Below are 18,500 nucleotides of genomic sequence, written 5' to 3' on the forward strand. Positions count from 1 at the left end.
GCGGGACTGACCTAGGGTGAATTTTAAATAGGGATAATTTTTAATGATTTTTAATAAGAGACACAGCTACAAATATTTGGTTTTAATTGGCTTTTATTGGGGAAATGTGCTATGTTGTTTTAATATGCTGTGAGCCGCCCTGAGTCCCGTGGGGAGAAGGGCGGCATATAAGTTAATGTATTAAATTAAATTAAATTAATTCACCCTTCTCTCACATTTTCTCCAAACCGGCTTCGCTCATTCACCCTTCTCTCGCATTTTCTCCAAATGCATTCTGCTTCGCTCATTCACACTTCTCTCGCTATTTCCCCAAAGTCCAAACTCCCTCCGCTTCCCTTGCTCGCCCTGCTCGCCTTCCCAAAGTCCAAACTCACTCATGATACTTTCCTCACTCGGCCTGGTTGCCTTCCCAAAGTCCAAACTCCCGCTGTTTTCCTTGCTCGCCTTCCCAAAGTCCAAACATGTCCATACTACTTCCCTCACTCACCCTGGTCACCTTCCCAAAGTCCAAACATGTGCGTACTACTTTCCTTGCTTGTCCTGCTTGCCCTTTCTCCAAAGTCCAAACTCACATTGCTTCACTAGCTCGCTCGCCCTTTCTCCAAACTCACACTGCTCGCTCACTATTCCGACTGCACCATCGCTTCCAAAGGGCAAGTGCTCTCTCTCTCTCTCCTGCCAAAACCTGCTCCTTTTATAGGTTCCCCTCTTCCCACCCAGCTCTCACAGCTGCTTCCAGACTCTCGGTGCAGAGAGAGAAAGAGACCAAGAGCCCTGCTGGATTTGGTTTCCCTGCCCTCTCCAGCTCCCACTAGTCATGCGCGCATGGAGAGGGGGAGGGGAACAGCCCTACCCCACATCCCTCTGGGGCAATTGCGCGCACGTCCACAGAAAGGGCTCTGTGTGTCACCTGTGGCACGCATGCCATAGATTTGCCACCACGGGGTTATAGAATTGATTTCTCAGCCACTTTCCATTTTATTAATGGAAATGCAGAAAAATATTCAAATTGATTTACGAAATATATTTTTTTATTTATTGTTGTCTCTTCCAGATACTAGAATCTTGTTCAATTTTCGAATGTATGAAAAAAAAGAAATGATTTAGCTTCAACAGTACCAGCTTAATTGAACTCTATCGGTCACCAGTCATGAATATAATAAATATGTGACTTTTTCAGGAGAACCTTTAAAATAGAAATAGCCAACTTCTAAAACTTCAGGTTCAGATATAGTTGAAAAAGGTCTTCCTATCTTATTCTTGTAGCAGCTAGATACCATAGTGGTTAGAAAGCTGCCTTTGATGTGGGAGACTGGGGTTCAAATTCCAGCTGATACCTACCTTATCAGTAGGAGTCTTTGGGCAAAGACCCTTAAGTGCTTTACCTGCCTACCGCAAAATATAAGACATGAATTAGGAGAGTCATGATGGCTCAGATATCACCCAGATTAATAAGGTCTGTGTTAATGTTGAGGAACCAGAACAATTTGATGATAAGTGGGCCACTGGAACAAACCATACATAGACGAGACAAGAAAACCTAAAACTGATGGAATGCTACTATAATAGCAAACCTAATGAGAGGGGATATAAGAAGCATATGAGGGAACTGTGGATGGACGGAAGACCTGTATCCACACTAACTGAGATGCTGAGTCCTATCAGCCATTATAGCTACAGGACCATATGGCAAGTATATGAGCATGGCTCAGAAGAGCTTTGGGAACAAAATCTGAGGCTCAAACACCAATTGGACATACATAAAGCAGTTGACCAAGATTCAAGGTCCAGACAAACCAAACTGAGCACAACCCAGATTGACCACAGGAAATCCTATGACTCAATGCTACACACATAGATCTGTGAATGCCTGAACCATACAAAGTCAACAAGACATTGAGAACCTTCCTCAAGAACTCAATGAGATTGTGGAAAACAACACTAAAAGTTAACTCAAGACAGCTCATTCAGGTGGCCATCAAGCGTAGCATATACCAAGGTGATCCTTTGTCCCTTATGCTATTTTGCATAGGCTTGAATCCCCTCAGCCAGATGATCACAAAGACTGGACATGGATACAAGTTCAGGAGTGGAACTAACATCAGCCACTTCCTTTGCATGGATGACATCAAGTTCTATGCAAAGAATGAATGAGACATAGACTTGCTGATCCACCTCACATGGATCTACTGTGAGAACATCAGGATGTCTTTCAGACTAGAGAAGTGTAGCTGGATGGTAGTCAAGAAAGGGTAAGTAGTTAAGACTAATGGTGAAACTATCCATGGGTCACATAGTAGACATATAGACTAGTTATAAGGACTTTGGTGTTCCACAGTCATATGAGAACCACAATGAGGAGGCAAGGAAGACAGCAACATTCAAATATCACCAAAGAATCAGTCAGTCCTGAAGAGCCAGCTCAATGGGAAGAACAAGAACCATGCCATCAACATGTATGCTCTGCCAGTCACCAGATACCCTGCCAGTACAATTAGCTGGCCAAAGAAGGACATGGAAGATGCCAGTGTGAAGACCCAGAAGCTCCTCATGATGTATGGAGATTTCTATCCAAACTCCAACACCCAGAAACTGTACATCAGAAAAAGGATGGTTGGGTGTGATGAATGTCAGAACCACTATCATGGATGAAATCCAGGGCATTCAGGTATACATCAATAAAATGGCATCCAAAAATGAGCTGTTTAGAGTGTGCCTGAAACAGCAACAGATATGGGAGAAACATTAAGCAGAAAAGTGCCATCAGATAGTATGCTAGAATATGCCAATAGAATCCTCACAACAATCCCTACTACCACTATAATTCAAACCAATGAACTAGTATACACTACAGCCACTGTAATCCTGGATGTGCTTGCCCTACAGAATAAAAAAAAATAGCATTATAAATCTGCCCTGAAAAATGACATTAGTGGGTAAGATTAAGGCAACTCAGATAGAGGTGAGTCAAGCGGTGGAATTACAGAAAAGTGTGAAAATTAGGGATAAAGTTTGGCTACTGAAAAAATACAAGAGCCTGACTCCATTCGAAGCCCTCAAAACTGCAAAACAAAGGCTCGCAGCACTGGCTACCAGCCTAAGGACACACACTAGAGAATAACAAAATAACAGAGTTGGAAGGGACCTTGTGTCCAATCTCCTTCTCAGGCAGGAGACCCTGTATCATTCCAGATAAGTGGCTGTCCAGTCTCTTAAAAGCCTCCACTGATGGAGTACTGACAACCTCTGAAGGCAAGCCATTCCATTGGTTAATTGATCTCAGGAAATTTCTCTTCAGTTCTAGGTTGCTTTTCCCCTTGATTAGTTTCCACCCATTGTTTAGAGATGCAGAGACCAAGAAGATGAATGCCCTGTTCTCCAAAGAACCATTCAAGATATACTCCCAACTGCAGTGCAGTAACAGTAGAGCCAGAAATTGAACAGTACTGGAAGAACAACAGAAACTGAACAAACAGTACTAGAAGAACATATGGGAGAAAGAGAAAACACATAACATCAGTGCAAAGTGGCTGCAGGACCTGACAGCAGACCACAGCAATCTATCAGAGCAGGAACCAATCACCATCACAGTAGCAGACATCTACAGCAAGTGAAGAACATAAAGAGTTGACCTTTTAAGGATATATGTATATGAATCATGAGGTACCTTGAATTTTTAAGTAGATGAGATATAAGCTACAATTAATTAAACATTCCTATTAAAGCAACAAAAAATTAAATTGGGCTAAAAATCAAGTAACTGCAAATTTATGTATGTCTGTTCAAAGATAAATCTCATAGAACTGAAAGGTACCTGCTTCTAATGCAGTCTGTATAGGCTTGAAGCCCATGCTTGAGTTCAATCCAAGTTTACTAAAAACTATTAAAACATTAGTTTCAGTTTGAATCATCTATATATTCATATCATTAATAACATCAATAAAATGTACATGCGGTAATAGAAATTTAGGAAATGTAGATTAATACAGATTCAGTTTTTTATAAATACATATAACATTTTTATGATGCTAGTTGTATTTCAGACCTTTGCAGGATTTTTAAATCATTTTCACAAATATAGAAGTGGCTAATGATCTCCAAATACATTTGGATGTTATACGGATGTTAATAATAATTTTCATTCAATTATTTTTAAGTGACTAGTGGAGTAGGAATTACATAATTGATATTGATGAATATATTAATAGAATTGACCTGAATAGTGAGTAATCCATTGTAGTGATGCATCTTCAATTTAGATTCAAAATAACACTAAGAAAAATACCCAAGAAATTAGGCAAAATGCAATAGAAGATAACTCATGTTTAATTTAACTGAAATTAACAGATATTTATGGAAAGTGCCATTTTATAATAAGTGAAAATTTTGATGGCACAAAATGTTTTTCAACAGCTCTATATTTCCACTCTTAATCTATTTTAACTAAATAATTTATATTTTATTATGTTCTAATCATATTATTTTAGAATAAAATAAAGGGGTCCTTGGTGATCTCTGAGCTTGGTTGTTTTCTTGCAGACATTTCATTAGCCAAACTAGTATAACATCATCAGAATAATGAAGAGTTCCACCACAAGGTGGCACACATCGATTAATATATTGAATTTCTATTTAGCTAGCTTCCATATTTCTCAGTTTATTAGAAATTTACTGTATGCTAGTATTATATTGAAAATGATTTCACCTCTGCAAAAATGTAACACTGTGTCATAACTTTAAAATATGCATCACTTACAGAGTTATTGTGAAGTCATTCAAGCAGTAATGTCTCCTCAAAGGCTTTAGTTACATCCCATAGAAAATTGTAAGAACTTTGAAGAAAGCAAAAAAGAAATATAATGTGCACTAGAGCTCTCTTTGCAAAGCAACTTTTTCCCCACCAGACCAAGATCCTCAAGCCAGCTGCTACTTGGCATAGTTCATTCCACCCATATTGACAAAAATCAATATGAACACATTTTTACAAAATCACTAGAATAAAAGAATAATTGTCATCTCTGGTTTTTCTTTGGCCCGCACGTCTTCCCAATGATTCAAAATAGTAGTTTGCCTCCCTCCTTATGTTAGCATAGCACTAACCAATGCTGGTATGTTTTAAGTGAATTGTTATTTATTCATTCCTTAATAATTGGGATAATGTAAACGACATCTTCCCTGATAATTAGGTATTATTTGCCTGAGAAAACTCTGTATTAAAACCATATATTTCATAGGAATCCCTAAGCTAGTCCTTTTTCAAATATCAGCAACACATGAAATGCTGATACTTGAGAACTCTGAAAAATATTGATCTGTGCTTTTATTACTTAACAGTAGATAACATGCTACAAAAAAGTATAATTATAAAATAAACAGTAGCCATTATGTAAAGTCACACATCTTGGAATTTTTGTGCAAGTTTTTAAAAAACATTATTCACAGAAACAATGCTGCAGTACACACTGATAATTAGGCATAAAATCTGACAACTCATCCTAATGATCAAAACTATTTGTACAGCACCCCTGGCTATAGCTAAGTGAATCATGGCTTATTGTATTAACCCAATCTTTTTCATTTATGTGACACAGTGAATCATATATTAAGCCTTTCAGATGAATGCATATAACACACAGGTTTATAGTTTAATATGTTATTTCCTTAAAGTTTTTGATGGAGGAAAATAATGCCAATTAAAAGAGATTTAAAGTTAAACAGGTTAAGGTTAAGATAACAAACTGGGGAGTATGTCAGATGCCAGAATAGTGAGGCAGATATTGTTGTAATCAGGACTTTTTTTCTCATAGAACGCCCAGAATGGCGTTCCGGCACCTTTTTTGGATGGAACCTTGTAGGGTAGGCAAGGTGGGTTGTATGACGTGTGTGAGTTCCGGCACCTTTTTTTTTTTTTTAGAAAAAAAGCACTGGTTGTAATGAGGAGAAAAGTGTACAATATAACTTCTACAAAGTAAAAACATTTAAATATATGTATATAAATATCTTTTTATAATCTTATCTTGCTTTATTAGATAACTTTAATGTGACAAAATATATATGATTTCTAAGCTTCTTCATTGAGCAAGGTGTTACAATATCAGATATTGCTGAAGAACAAAGAAAGGCTGTTGATATAATACTTCATTTGCAAGAATTCAAAGGGTAAACGTGTTTCCATTGGACATATTTATTTCAAAAATCAAGGGAATTAAAGCGATATATTTGTTTTAAAATTATTCAGAAAACAAGACACATTTGTGTAAATAGAACCAAGTACAGAAATCTAACAAAACATTCCAATTTATTATAATTTCACTTGATTTTATTTTAGTTGAAAGATTACAAACATGATTTTTTCTGTTCTTGTTGTTTTACATTTAGTTTGATTTATTGCATAGCAAATATGCTAGCTAGTTTCCTCTATTTTTTTTAAAAAAAATATCTGGAATATTTAGGAGTTTATGAGTTAAATAAACGCTAGTAATTAACTTGTGAAGATTTCACTGAGAAGAATAAATGAGTGACAACAGCATTCATCTGACTATGGCTTGTCAGAAAAATAAAATAATTTGTATTAGAAATATTTGATGACACAATAAGTATTGAACTTATTTAAATCATATGTACTTTTGACTCAGATAACCAATAATTGGGTGGGTAGTAATTAAAGAATGTAAGTGTATAATTAGTTCAAAACTGAAACAGTTGTCAAAACATATATAAACACTAAACTGACCTTCTGTTTTCTGTGTTTTTCAGAATAAATATTAAAAACTGTGGATGCTGTTTTTTCCCCATACAGGCTGATATGCCCCATATCTTTTCACAGGGAAAATATCTAACTGAAACTCCTATACTTTAGTTCAGGGTCTATTGATAACAGGATGATAAAAATAGAAAGTATTAATATCTTCTAACCCATTAACTTTAGTGTTAAGAGAATTATAATTTGTAGTTTCTGCAAAGTAGCAGCTCAATACTGAGTTCAGTTGTTAATGCCTAGCAACAAGCTAAAGACATTTCTGTTAGATTTATTTAATACCAAAACATAAAGGTAATGCCCTGATCTTAAATAGCTTTGTAGTATATGTTATGAACTTGATGATTTACAATCAGTTTAAGGACATACATTTTATTTCGGATGTACTACATGTTGCAGTCCACTGCATTTATAATATTTTTTCCCCAAGGTTTCAATAGGACAGTAGAAAATTGTAAGAAAGGTAGAATAATAACTAAAACAAATTATATAGCAGAAACAGCTATGTCTGTGGTGGCGAACCTATGGTACGCGTGCCACAGGTGGCACACAGAGCCCTCTGTGTGGGCACGCATGCCATCGCCCCAGTCTTAGGCCTTCAGCTGAGTTTTATAAAACCTTTTCGCTTTAGGCCTCCACCGCTGTGGGCAAAAAAAAAAAAAAGGTTCAATCAATCAATCAATTTCAACTTCTTGCAGGGGGAAAAAAAGATCTCTCACAGTTGAAATTGATTGATTGAACTTTTTAGTCCCACCCAGTCTTCCGTTACCACCGCAGCCATGCCCACCCAATTGGCCACACCCACTCAATGGGCCACACCTACCCAATGGGCCATGCCCAACCGGCACCCGACGATACATAAGTGGGTTTGGGTTGCAGTTTGGGCACTCGGTCTCTAAAAGGTTTGCCATCACTGAGCTTATAAAACTGAGTTATAAAACCATTTACAAAGTCATATTGTTTCCATAGTCCTGCTTCAAGAGATCTAGGGTTACTACAAGAAAGACTGTAAGTTTTATGTTTGAGCCAAAAAAAGCAAATATCATTTCCTTTATTTTAAAAGGAAAATAGGGCTTTTCTTTAATAGCACCTAAAATTTGCTACACAAACTCTCTTTCTCTGTGTCTGTCTCTGCTTCTGCTTTCCTCCTCCTCCTCCACAATTTCCCAATTTAAATAATGCCTTTTTCTAAAATTAAAATAATTTCAAGTTCAATTTAAGTTGCATGTTCATTGTTTCTGCAGCTATTTATATAATGCACGTAACTAACTAAATGCATTGTAAAAATATTCTTTTACATTTTATACTGAGAACTTTAGAAAAATAACAATGTATCTAATATCAATTAGTAACATAGCTGGATATATATTTATATGTCTATTCCTTAGGCAGATGTATGTAAGAAGAAAAAAGCCTGGTATGACAGTGCATTGGAAGAGGCAAACAAATTGCTTGCATATTCTACTCAGCAAAGGCTCGACATATGCTATCTATCAAAAAAGGGTACAGTTATCTGGCCTTTTAGTTGTTATTATACACAAACACTTGAATTTTTATGTGTGCAAATATTTTTCCCAGTAATTGTGGCATGAATTAATGATAGTATCTGTACTGAATACTAATACTGCTAGATACTAATGATTCCTGCATCAAATCAACAGAAGTTTCATAAATAAAAGAATAAATAAACACCCAGCTCAAAATAATCTGTGTTATTCAGTTAGGAACCTGTACATTTTACATGATGGATATAACCTTTAATCAAATACTAGTTCCTGCAGCTGCATCTCTGTTATGATCAATATACTCTATAAAATATCTTTGGGTACTTACTGCAGGTATTAATTTATCATGCAAGATTAACCAAGTTCTGAATTGGACCGTGTTCCTCCAGCAAACATGGGATCACAGCCCACCATGTGTTAGTCTTGAGTAGTTTTCTTGTAGATTCCTATTTCCATAATATTGTAATATTTATAACATAAGAATTGAGCACAGATCAAAAACAATCATATAAAATCTTATATTTGTTAGTCATTATGATTCAATTGTTTCTTAATTATTCTCATAATGATTTTTAGATACAGTAAATGACAAAGAAGCCAAAAGAAAAACTGATAAAATAGAATGTAGACAAATGGTAAGATTTAAATATAAATTCTTACAATTTTAATTGATTATTGGACAACTTTGCTTTGCAATATTTGCTTTCAGCTGTTCTTTCTAAATAGCAATATTACTTCCTATCACAATGTTTATTGATATGAAATGTCTTTGTTTTTGCAACTTGAATAAATTAGTAACTTACTAATTTTATAAGCATTTTATATTAGAATGAAAATGGATATAATTAATTCATTTTATTATTGTGTGCTTCACAATAATTTAAATAAAACATGTTTGATTTGGGGTGAGGAATAAATACCTAAAGAAAAATACTATAGTTAATATAGTAATTATATTAATATACTAACTATACTAACTATACTTTGAACATCATTTCCAATATTGTTTGTGTGATATTGATAATAGCAATAGCACTTTAGACTTATATACCGCTTCATAGTGCTTTACAGCCTTCTCTAAGCAGTTTACAGAGTCAGTATATTGCTCCCCACAAACTGGGTCCTCATTTTACTGACCTGGGAAAGATGGAAGGCTGAGTCAAGAATCGAACTGTCGAACTGTGGCAGTTGGCAGCCAGCAGAATAAGCCTGCAGTACTGCATTCTAACCACTGCGCCACCACCATAAGATGCCAGAAGCTTCAGGCTCATTTAATCTCATATTCAGATAGATAATAGGATGGTCACATAGCAAGAACTGATGGGAGGTGGATCAAGGCAGTCACAGAATGGACCCCACATGATAAAAAGGGTCCATGAAAGAGGGGATTGACGACATCAGCAAGTATTGTGGGCCCAATTGACAAAAGAAAGGCTCATGACTGTATTGGTTGGAAACATGCAGAAGAGGCCTCCATCCTGCAGTGGATAGACAATAGCTAAAATGATGATTTTGATGATGATGATGATGATGATGATGATGAAGGAGGAGGAGCAGGAGGACAAGGAGGAAGATAGATAGATAGATAGATAGATAGATAGATAGATAGATAGATAGATAGATAGATAGATAGATAGATAGATAGATAGATAGACAGACAGACAGACCAAGAGGGTCTCAGAAACTTCTATTGCATAATTTATCATTTTATCATTCTTGTGAAGTGATAAATTATAGTTAATTTTTAATGAATTTAACATGCCAATTCAGTTATGACTTAATCAGATGTTAACTATAATTAACCAAAGTTGTGGTTTGAATATACAAGAAATTGTGATAATTTAACCATGAGAAAACAAAAAACTCTTCCAACATCCTATTCTATAATACAGATAAAGGAAAAATACAAGGCTGAAATCTATTGTAACAAATATATAATTTAATAAAATGGGTGAACCTACCCATTAAATCTTACTTACAAGTGATCAAAAATAACATCTATGAGGGAAGAGCTGTTGAAATTAAAAGGTAACCATATACTTTTGAAACAGCTGTTGACTGCCATTAAATATACTGTGTATTTAAAAATAATCCATTTTTTTCTCAGATTAAAAGTTGTACAAAAAAATGTGGGAAGAAAACTAGTTACAGAAATGGAAGAAAGTAAGTCTGGTTATCTTCTGATGGTCTTAAAATATTGTGATTTTCACTAGACAAGGAAAAATAAAAGAATATGGATAGCAAATTCATGTATCTTAATTTTTCCAGGGTATAAGAAGTATATGTCTTTTATTTATTTGTACTTAGCCTTCCTTATAATTAAAACAACAGAGTGATATACAGCATATTTAAAAAGTTACAATGAAGTGATTAAATAGATAAATCAGCAGTATGTTTCAGTATCAGCAAATCAGATCAGCCACCAAAAACTGTTAAAACTCATAAGAACCCTATTTTAATATGGCTCCTACTATATATTAAATTCATAGTCAATAGCTAAAAACCCCTATCTCTAGATTTCATCCACTTTATTTCAAAAGTACAATAAAATATTTACATCCAGCATATATCATACTGTTCCATCCTGTATCACATCCCATCCTTCAAATGGATTTTGCAGGATGCCAGGAATTTATCTTCAAGTCTTAGTTCTATAACTTTCAAACATTTCTTTGGCTTACTATATTGCTGGGCAATGATTGTGCCTGCTATTCATGTCATGTGGATGTATTAATGAATCACCTCCTGGCAAACATTCAGTTAAGAACTACTATACAGAAGATAATACAATTAAGGATGTTAGCATAATTGACACCATACTCTGGTCTTTGCAGCTGAACAATCAGTTAGTTTTAACAAAGAGGTATACTATATTAATACTTAATAAGACTAGTGCAGCAGTCCCCAACCTTTGTGGCTTGCTTGCCCGGCTGGGGGAGAAGGGGAACCAGGCCACTCAAGTGGCAGGCTGGCTCGTGCATGCAGCTCGACTTGCATGAGCAACAGTTCGATGTGCATGCATGTGCAGCTCAACTTGCACAAGTTGAGCTGCATGCATGTGTGTGCATGGGTGCATGCTGCCTGCTGCTTGAACAAGTCAAGCTGCGTGCATGCGCACCAGCCCACAATCGCATGGCCCAGTTCCAAATAGGCCACAGTAATGGGGGTTAGGGACCCCTAGACTAGTGCACTCTGCCTTGGGAAAGGACAGCTTAAGCTTGGGAAAGCTCTGCACAAGGTCTGCATTGGATAAAGTAGTGCCACTGAAAATTCTTAGCAGAATAATCTTGCTTGATAAAGCTTAAAACCCATGCCCAATTACTGACAGGAGAGAAGTGAGGGATGAAGTGCATTTCTTCCTTCCTTCTTTCCTTTTCTGAGTTCTCTCTTACTATAATCAGTGTAAGGGAAACAATCCACTAAAACTCCTAATTGGGATAAGGTTTATTTTGGGGATGTCTTAGCTGGCAATGACTTTTAATGTAGCACAGTGATTCTCAACCTTTTTAATGCCGCGACCCCAACCGGTCGTAAGTCGAAAACTAAACCGGTCGTAAGTCGAGGACTAAACCGGTCGTAAGTGGAGGACTATCCAACCGGTCGTAAGTCAAGGACTTTCCCTGCCCGGGAGCGCCGCGCTTGCGTGGTTACGCACCCTGCACCAGCCGAGGCGTAGCTGGCAAGCAGCAGAGATGGAGCAGGCCGACCAACAGCTGGCCCAGCCCAAGGGAGGTAAGGCACCCGCTGGAAAAGGGGGAAAAAATGGCGGACAAAAAAAATGGCGGACAGCCTTGCTTGGTGACCCCCGTGAAATGGTCGATAGACCCCAAATGGGGTCCCGACCCACAGGTTGAGAACCACTGATGTAGCAGGTTCTTCTCTAGCTTCCTCCTCCCATTTTGTTCTTGGCATGATTTCACATATTAGGAAATACTAATTTCCAAGCCTGCTTGGGAGGAAAAAAAGATTTTTTGAGTTTGATTCTTACTCCATAGTTGCCACTCTTGTCTACTGTAGGATTGTGCTCTAAATCAGTAATAGATTTCAGTGGATTTATTATTTATGTTACTAAATCTGAATTCATCACATTATGCTAATCAACTTAAAAGTTTTATTAGCAATTTCAGAAATGTTTGAGTGTAAGGCAGAACAGAAATATTCTAATAAATAAATAATGTACATTCTGATGCAATCTGTATTTTGTTTCCAAAATGATGAACTGTGTCTTAAGGCTTAAAAGGAAAGACTTTATTTGAAATAAATCTTTAACTTAAAGCTGAAGAAACTTATATCTAAAATATGCATAGTCTGAGGTCAGTTCATATATTCATAGCAGTTTACCTTTCACAATTATATAAAATAGATAATTTTCAAGTTGACTTTCAAGAGTTCATTATGCTACCTTAAGTCATTTTAAACATTTATATACAATGTAAACTCTTCAGCTTGATTGGTAGATTGGCAGCTAAATTTCAGGATTTGTAGAAAATGCCAATGACAAAAATCTAATTCAATTTAAATAAACAATATCATTTATAATATACCTTCAATGCATGTATCATTATAAGGTATGCTTTAAAGAACTAATATGAGTTTTAATGAAATGGTACTATTCACAAATAGTTATAAATATTTTTATTATATGAAACATTGGTTGCAATCCAAATTCATTCATAGGTTATACCTTACTGTCTAGTCCTAATTTAACTAAGTCTGGATCTTAACCATTTATGTTGCTGGCTTATTTCTATCTATTCTTGATTGTTGATTCACAACAAATACTCATAACTTTCTCAATTTTCAGGCAAATAATGTTAACATATCCTTGCAAAATAGCAAGGTCAGAAGATATCCTATCAAGACAAAGCTTAGGTTAGTGTTCATATATACAAGTACAAAACTATGTGCTTTTTTAAATATAGAAAGCAGAACTTGATTCTGAAGAAAACTATTATGTTTATTATGTTTGTCAGGCTATTCTGAAAAAAAGAAGGTAAGTATAAAATGTCTGCATATCTTACCAAGATTTTAAAATATCTGAGTATTGGGCTTTAACCTAAAACATTACCTATGTGTAAACAGCTCAGAATCTGGTTATATTTGCTTCTGAATAGATATGTATCAGATTGTGCTATAGATAGAATATTACTATAAAATGAATGAGATCCAAGGAAATGTTTTAAGCTCTAAAGCAATATTTCTTTAAAGCTCTAAAGTAGCCAGCTGGGAAATTGTGGGATTGAAATTTCTAATCTTAAAGTTGCCATTTTGAGAAAACCACTTTGAAGCTTGTATCATAGGTTAAAGAATATATAGATGATTGAGCCCAACATTTGTGTTGTTAAATTAGACATTTGTTACGGGGTTTTGCCCCATTTTACAATTTTTCTTGCCATAGTTGTTAAGTGAATCATTGCAGATGTTAAGTTAATAATATGGTTGTAAAGTGACTCTGGCTTTCCCACTGACTTTGTTTGTCAGAAGATTACAAAAGGTGATCCCTTGACCCCATGAATTTTGATCACGTGACCATAGGGGTGTTGCAGCAGTTGTAAGTAGAAAGCTAAATATGACAAACTGATAGATTTCCTAAACTTATTGCATGGTAAATAGTAAAGTTATAAAAGAAGCTAATCACAAAATGATTTAATTATTTTTAAGTATCTCAAACTAAAGCAATGCATCACACAGATAATTAAAATATCAAGGGTGTTTTATAGAATAGTAAAAGCAGATGCATTTCTTTGGTCTGAAAGAGTTTAGAAAGAGATTTAGTTTAAAACTTAGGAAGCATTTTTTTAACATTATGAAATTCTAACATTTTATATAAAATTATTATGTATTTTTTTGTGTATTTGTTACCTGAGTACAGCATGCAGTATTATTGCATGTAATTTCCAGTGGGTGGCAAAAAAAATGACTTGCAAGTTAGTATTTAGATTAGAGATTCTAACATGAATAGAATATGTAAATATGTTTGATGTAAAACAGGACTTTGGTTGCACTTTCCTTATTGTCTGTGGACTAGAATGAATGAACATTTGTATAAAAATCAAGGCAAAGATTTAATTATAAATAAAAGCTAGAAAAAAGTATGTCATAATATGAACTGGTGTAATCTAGCTTATATATGGGTGTGTATGAAAATAGGCATTCAGATGTTAATAATATGGCATGAATAATAATAAATAATGAAGAGCCATTTCCTAATTTTAGAAAACATGTATAACATTCCCTATAAATGCAAGATTTAGGAAAAAGTTATTCTGTAATGTGACATGAACTGATTCATAAGAGAATGCAAAAAAAAAAAAAAGATATTCAGCCTTCAAGAGACCCATAATAAATAAAAATCATGATTGCCTCATGACTATCTGCTTAGAAAAAGATTGGTTTGATATACATAGTATAAAACAAATCTATTTACGTACAGACATGCAAATGAATTAATACGAATTTGGTAATAGCCTAATTACCAAAGTGAAGGAAACTGTTCTGAGAGACTTGCTTTTTGCCAATGACCATGCCCTAAATGCTGGCTCAGATCCATAAGTCAGTATGAACAAATTCTCCTTGTGGCAACTCTGGACCCACCATCAATATTCAAAAGACCCAAGTCATGCACCAGCCTCTCCTCATGCAACATATAGTTCTTGACTTACAACCATTCGTTAAATGACCGTTCAAGTTAGTATGGTACTGAAAAAGTGACTTATGTCCATTTTTCACACTTATAACCATTGCAGCATCCCCATGGTCACATGATTAAAATTCCGATTTTTAAAAAAATCTTCAAATACAGTTGCCTTCTAAACATATATAAAGCTAATAATATAACAACAAGCAATGAAAAAGTTGTTTATAGTGAACACATATTCAGATTAGAGCAGGAGAAATTTAAATTAGTCCCTGAAAGAAAAATAAATAAAAGTGTAGTGCATGAAGTTGCTATTCTTATTTCTATATTTAAATATTGTCATTTAAATGCACAAACATAAAACATATAAACCAATAGAAAGAAAATGAGAATAGCATTGTAAAAGTAAGTACTGGACTAGTCACAATGTCTTGTCCAAGAAAATTCTGGAAGGTTGTTGTGGTAATAATATTTGAGAAGGGAATTTTATGTTAGTTGTTTTTAATTCTTGTAAAAGGTACAATGAATAAATAAAATATAAGTAAACTTTTCATGCAGATTAGTCATACAAAATTGGATCTCATCTTGTTAATCCTAAATACGTTTGAAATCAGTGGGAGAAACAGCAAAACGGTGAAGAAGAACAGTGGCATGTTAGACACTTTCGAGTTATGCTGTCTCACTGAATGGTAACCTTTCTCTTCTTCAGGAGTCTTCATCTCTTTCCATTTTAAGTCAGTTCCAGGGAATTGAAAGTAAATAAGTTCCACAATAAGTATATTTCAAACTGCAAAAGCATCAACAGATATGTGCCCATTTATTGCTTATTATAGACAAATTATTCTTCAATAATTAAGGGTCTCTAAAAATAGTCATATTTTAAACTTTTTCTGTAAATATGTTATTGACAGAATGTATGCTCCCACTCAATTAAACTTGGAAACTATCCCCCAATAGGATTTAGGATTTAGGATTCATTTGAAATTATACAGTATTATTAATAGAATAAATTTTAAAATGCATTTTAAAATGAATTTATTGATAAGTTAACATATGAAACATAAAAAATTGTAATGATTGCTATTTCCAGTTAATGCCTGTAATTGAATTAAATTAAACAATTGCGGTAATATAATTTTTAGTAAAAACATTATTTTATGTTATTAGCTGTAACAGAGACAGAAATTATACTGAAAGATTTGGACCAAATTCTCAGTCAAGTGTTAGTCACCTCCAAGCCTTTTTTGGAGTCATCTGGGAATCGAGAGGACAATAATGAAAGAGAAGAGGTATGAATTATTAATTGGAAGTCCAGAAACTGCTACTAATGGGGCAGTGGGGGGGGGGAGCTAAAATCCTATGCATGCTTATCTAAGAATAAATTCCATTAAAATCAATGAGACATAGTTTGAATAAGCATATATGGGGCTAGGCTGATTTTAGAATGCATTTGCAAAAAGTGTTCCCCTCTAACATGAAAAGGAATAATTTCACTGTTAATCTGAGAAATAAAAGTACATATCCTTCAAATAAATATATTTTAGTGAATAAATAAAATATTTATTAGTAGAATAACATTATACTGATAAATGAGCTTCTTTTTATTTTGGCCAAATCAAAAAAAACCCTGTCATTTTAATCCTATTCTTCCACCCTTTATGTGTTTTTAAATGGACAGATGGAATATGTGACAGCGCAAATCTGGATTTATAAAGAAAGAGAATGCTATATGAATATACAATTATGTATTCACTTATATATTGATTACATCTGTTATACTATTTTCCAACAAATTCTAGTTGGATCACAATCCACAAGACTTTGTCTATAATAGACCAAGTAAACAGCAAAACAAACAATTAAAAAATGAACTTCATTGATAAACTTGACAATCTATCCAGTATATTAAAACTGATGATTTTAGATTAGTCCTATTTATTTCATTTGGATATTTCAATAGATCTGGATCCAGTGCAGAATTTCCAGTTGAAAAATCATATTTCCATCAAGAAATAGCTAGATTATTCAGCAAATGAATATTGTACTGTGTTTTTTGATTCACATTTACATTTATATTCTCACAGTACAATTATTTTTAAATAATGCTTTGTTATCTATGAGATTTAGCTAGATTAAATCTTTTTTCCAGACTGCAATGCACTGAATCTTGCAAGGTGTTTAGCAAAAAATAAGACAAACCACATTATAGGTTAGCAGGAAGTGTGAACCTAATCATTAGCTGTGCAAATATAATGAGCCATCTCTTGCTGAATCAAGTGCATGGAATTGCGGCACTAATACATTTTATTAACTTTTATTATAAGTTAAAAATATAGACGAAGCAAAAGTTAGAAAAATAAAACAGCAAAAAGTATAAAAAGAGAAGAAAAAATTAATGACTTAACGGTTGTTCTTGGTGCAGTAAACAATGAAAACAATAGATCAATCTGTTGCTTTACATTTCACAACATGTCAAATGATTTCTATAATTACAAAACTAGTCTAATCATTAAAACCTAAAGCAAAAATGTCATTTTCTGTCAGTTTCTAAAAAAAAATTCAGAAGCAGTTTCCAATTAGAAACATAACTAGATAAATTCTTTAATTGAAACGATTTCACCATCTATGCTAGCTCCATCACCTTTGCCACCAATTCTTCCATTGTGGGAATTAGTGTTCATGAAAACAGTTGCAAAGTTACATAATATAGTCACAATATGAATGAAGTCTTTTTTTCTTCTCTTTTTTGGCTCTAGGTGCTTAACTGCTCTTTAGAAGCTAGTGAAGAAAGTAGACTAATGGAAATCAACACTGAAGAAGACTGTATTATAATTGATGGGAAAGCTTTCATGGCTGGAGAATGCATAGAGAGCATAACAGAACAATTTAAAGAAATAGATTATTTAATGGCTGACTTCCAAGGCAGCTTGTAGCACTGATAAGAGAGAATCCGTTATCCTGTTTATAACTTTAAAAGACATCCTTTTTCACATATAGTGGAAGAATGTAAAAAGCAGTTCAATAATATATAATATGGTTGCAAACCATGACGGACTCACCGAGGTTAGCTCCATGAGGGGATGGAGTCCGCAGCGGAGACGGGGGGCCTCCTGAGGGTCGACGACCCAGGTTTGGGGAGCTGAGGACGTGGAGGGTGTTGGCGACCTCGCTGGCGGCCGGTGCCGAGGGTGCCGAGGGCGCAGGGCCTGCTGGCAGCCAGCCGAAGGAAGAACGAGCGGAGGATGTGGCCCGGCCGCCTGGATGCAGCCTGGCGGCCCGGCGGAGGCGAGGGATATGACCAGTGGCGGATCGACAGATCGACGGCCGGAAGCCTGGAAGATCGGGCGACCTGGAGCCCGGCGACCAGGCAGCCCTAGAAGATCGGGCGGCCCTGGAGGAGCGTCGGCCGGGCCGGGCGGCCCCTGGAGGATCGGCGACCGAACGATCGAGCGGCCTAGAGGATCGGCGGCCGGGCGGCCCAGAAGATCGGCGGCCGGGCCGAGCGGCCCCTGGAGGATCGGCGACCGAGCGGCCTAGAAGATCGGCGGCCGGGCGGCCGGGCGGCCCAGAAGATCGGCGGCCGGGCGGCCTTGGCAGGTAC

General features: G+C 35.5%; 1 protein-coding gene across 1 annotated transcript in view; it reads left to right on the top strand.

Annotated features, from left to right (window-relative positions):
• The window catches only part of ZCWPW2 (zinc finger CW-type and PWWP domain containing 2), a 26,077-nt gene extending 8,245 nt beyond the window's left edge, over positions 1-17,832 (top strand). The window contains exons 3-9 of the mRNA XM_029283289.1: positions 8,146-8,260; positions 8,839-8,897; positions 10,370-10,425; positions 10,481-10,531; positions 13,103-13,134; positions 16,067-16,188; positions 17,656-17,832. Of these exons, the coding sequence (XP_029139122.1) occupies positions 8,146-8,260; positions 8,839-8,897; positions 10,370-10,425; positions 10,481-10,531; positions 13,103-13,134; positions 16,067-16,188; positions 17,656-17,832 (612 nt within the window). The remainder of the gene's footprint in view (positions 1-8,145; positions 8,261-8,838; positions 8,898-10,369; positions 10,426-10,480; positions 10,532-13,102; positions 13,135-16,066; positions 16,189-17,655) is intronic.
• The last annotated feature ends 668 nt before the right edge of the window (positions 17,833-18,500 follow it).

The sequence above is a fragment of the Protobothrops mucrosquamatus genome, unplaced genomic scaffold (assembly GCF_001527695.2).
Source record: "Protobothrops mucrosquamatus isolate PMUCROS unplaced genomic scaffold, P.Mucros_1.0 scaffold47, whole genome shotgun sequence".
Classification (NCBI taxonomy): Eukaryota; Metazoa; Chordata; class Lepidosauria; order Squamata; family Viperidae; genus Protobothrops; species Protobothrops mucrosquamatus.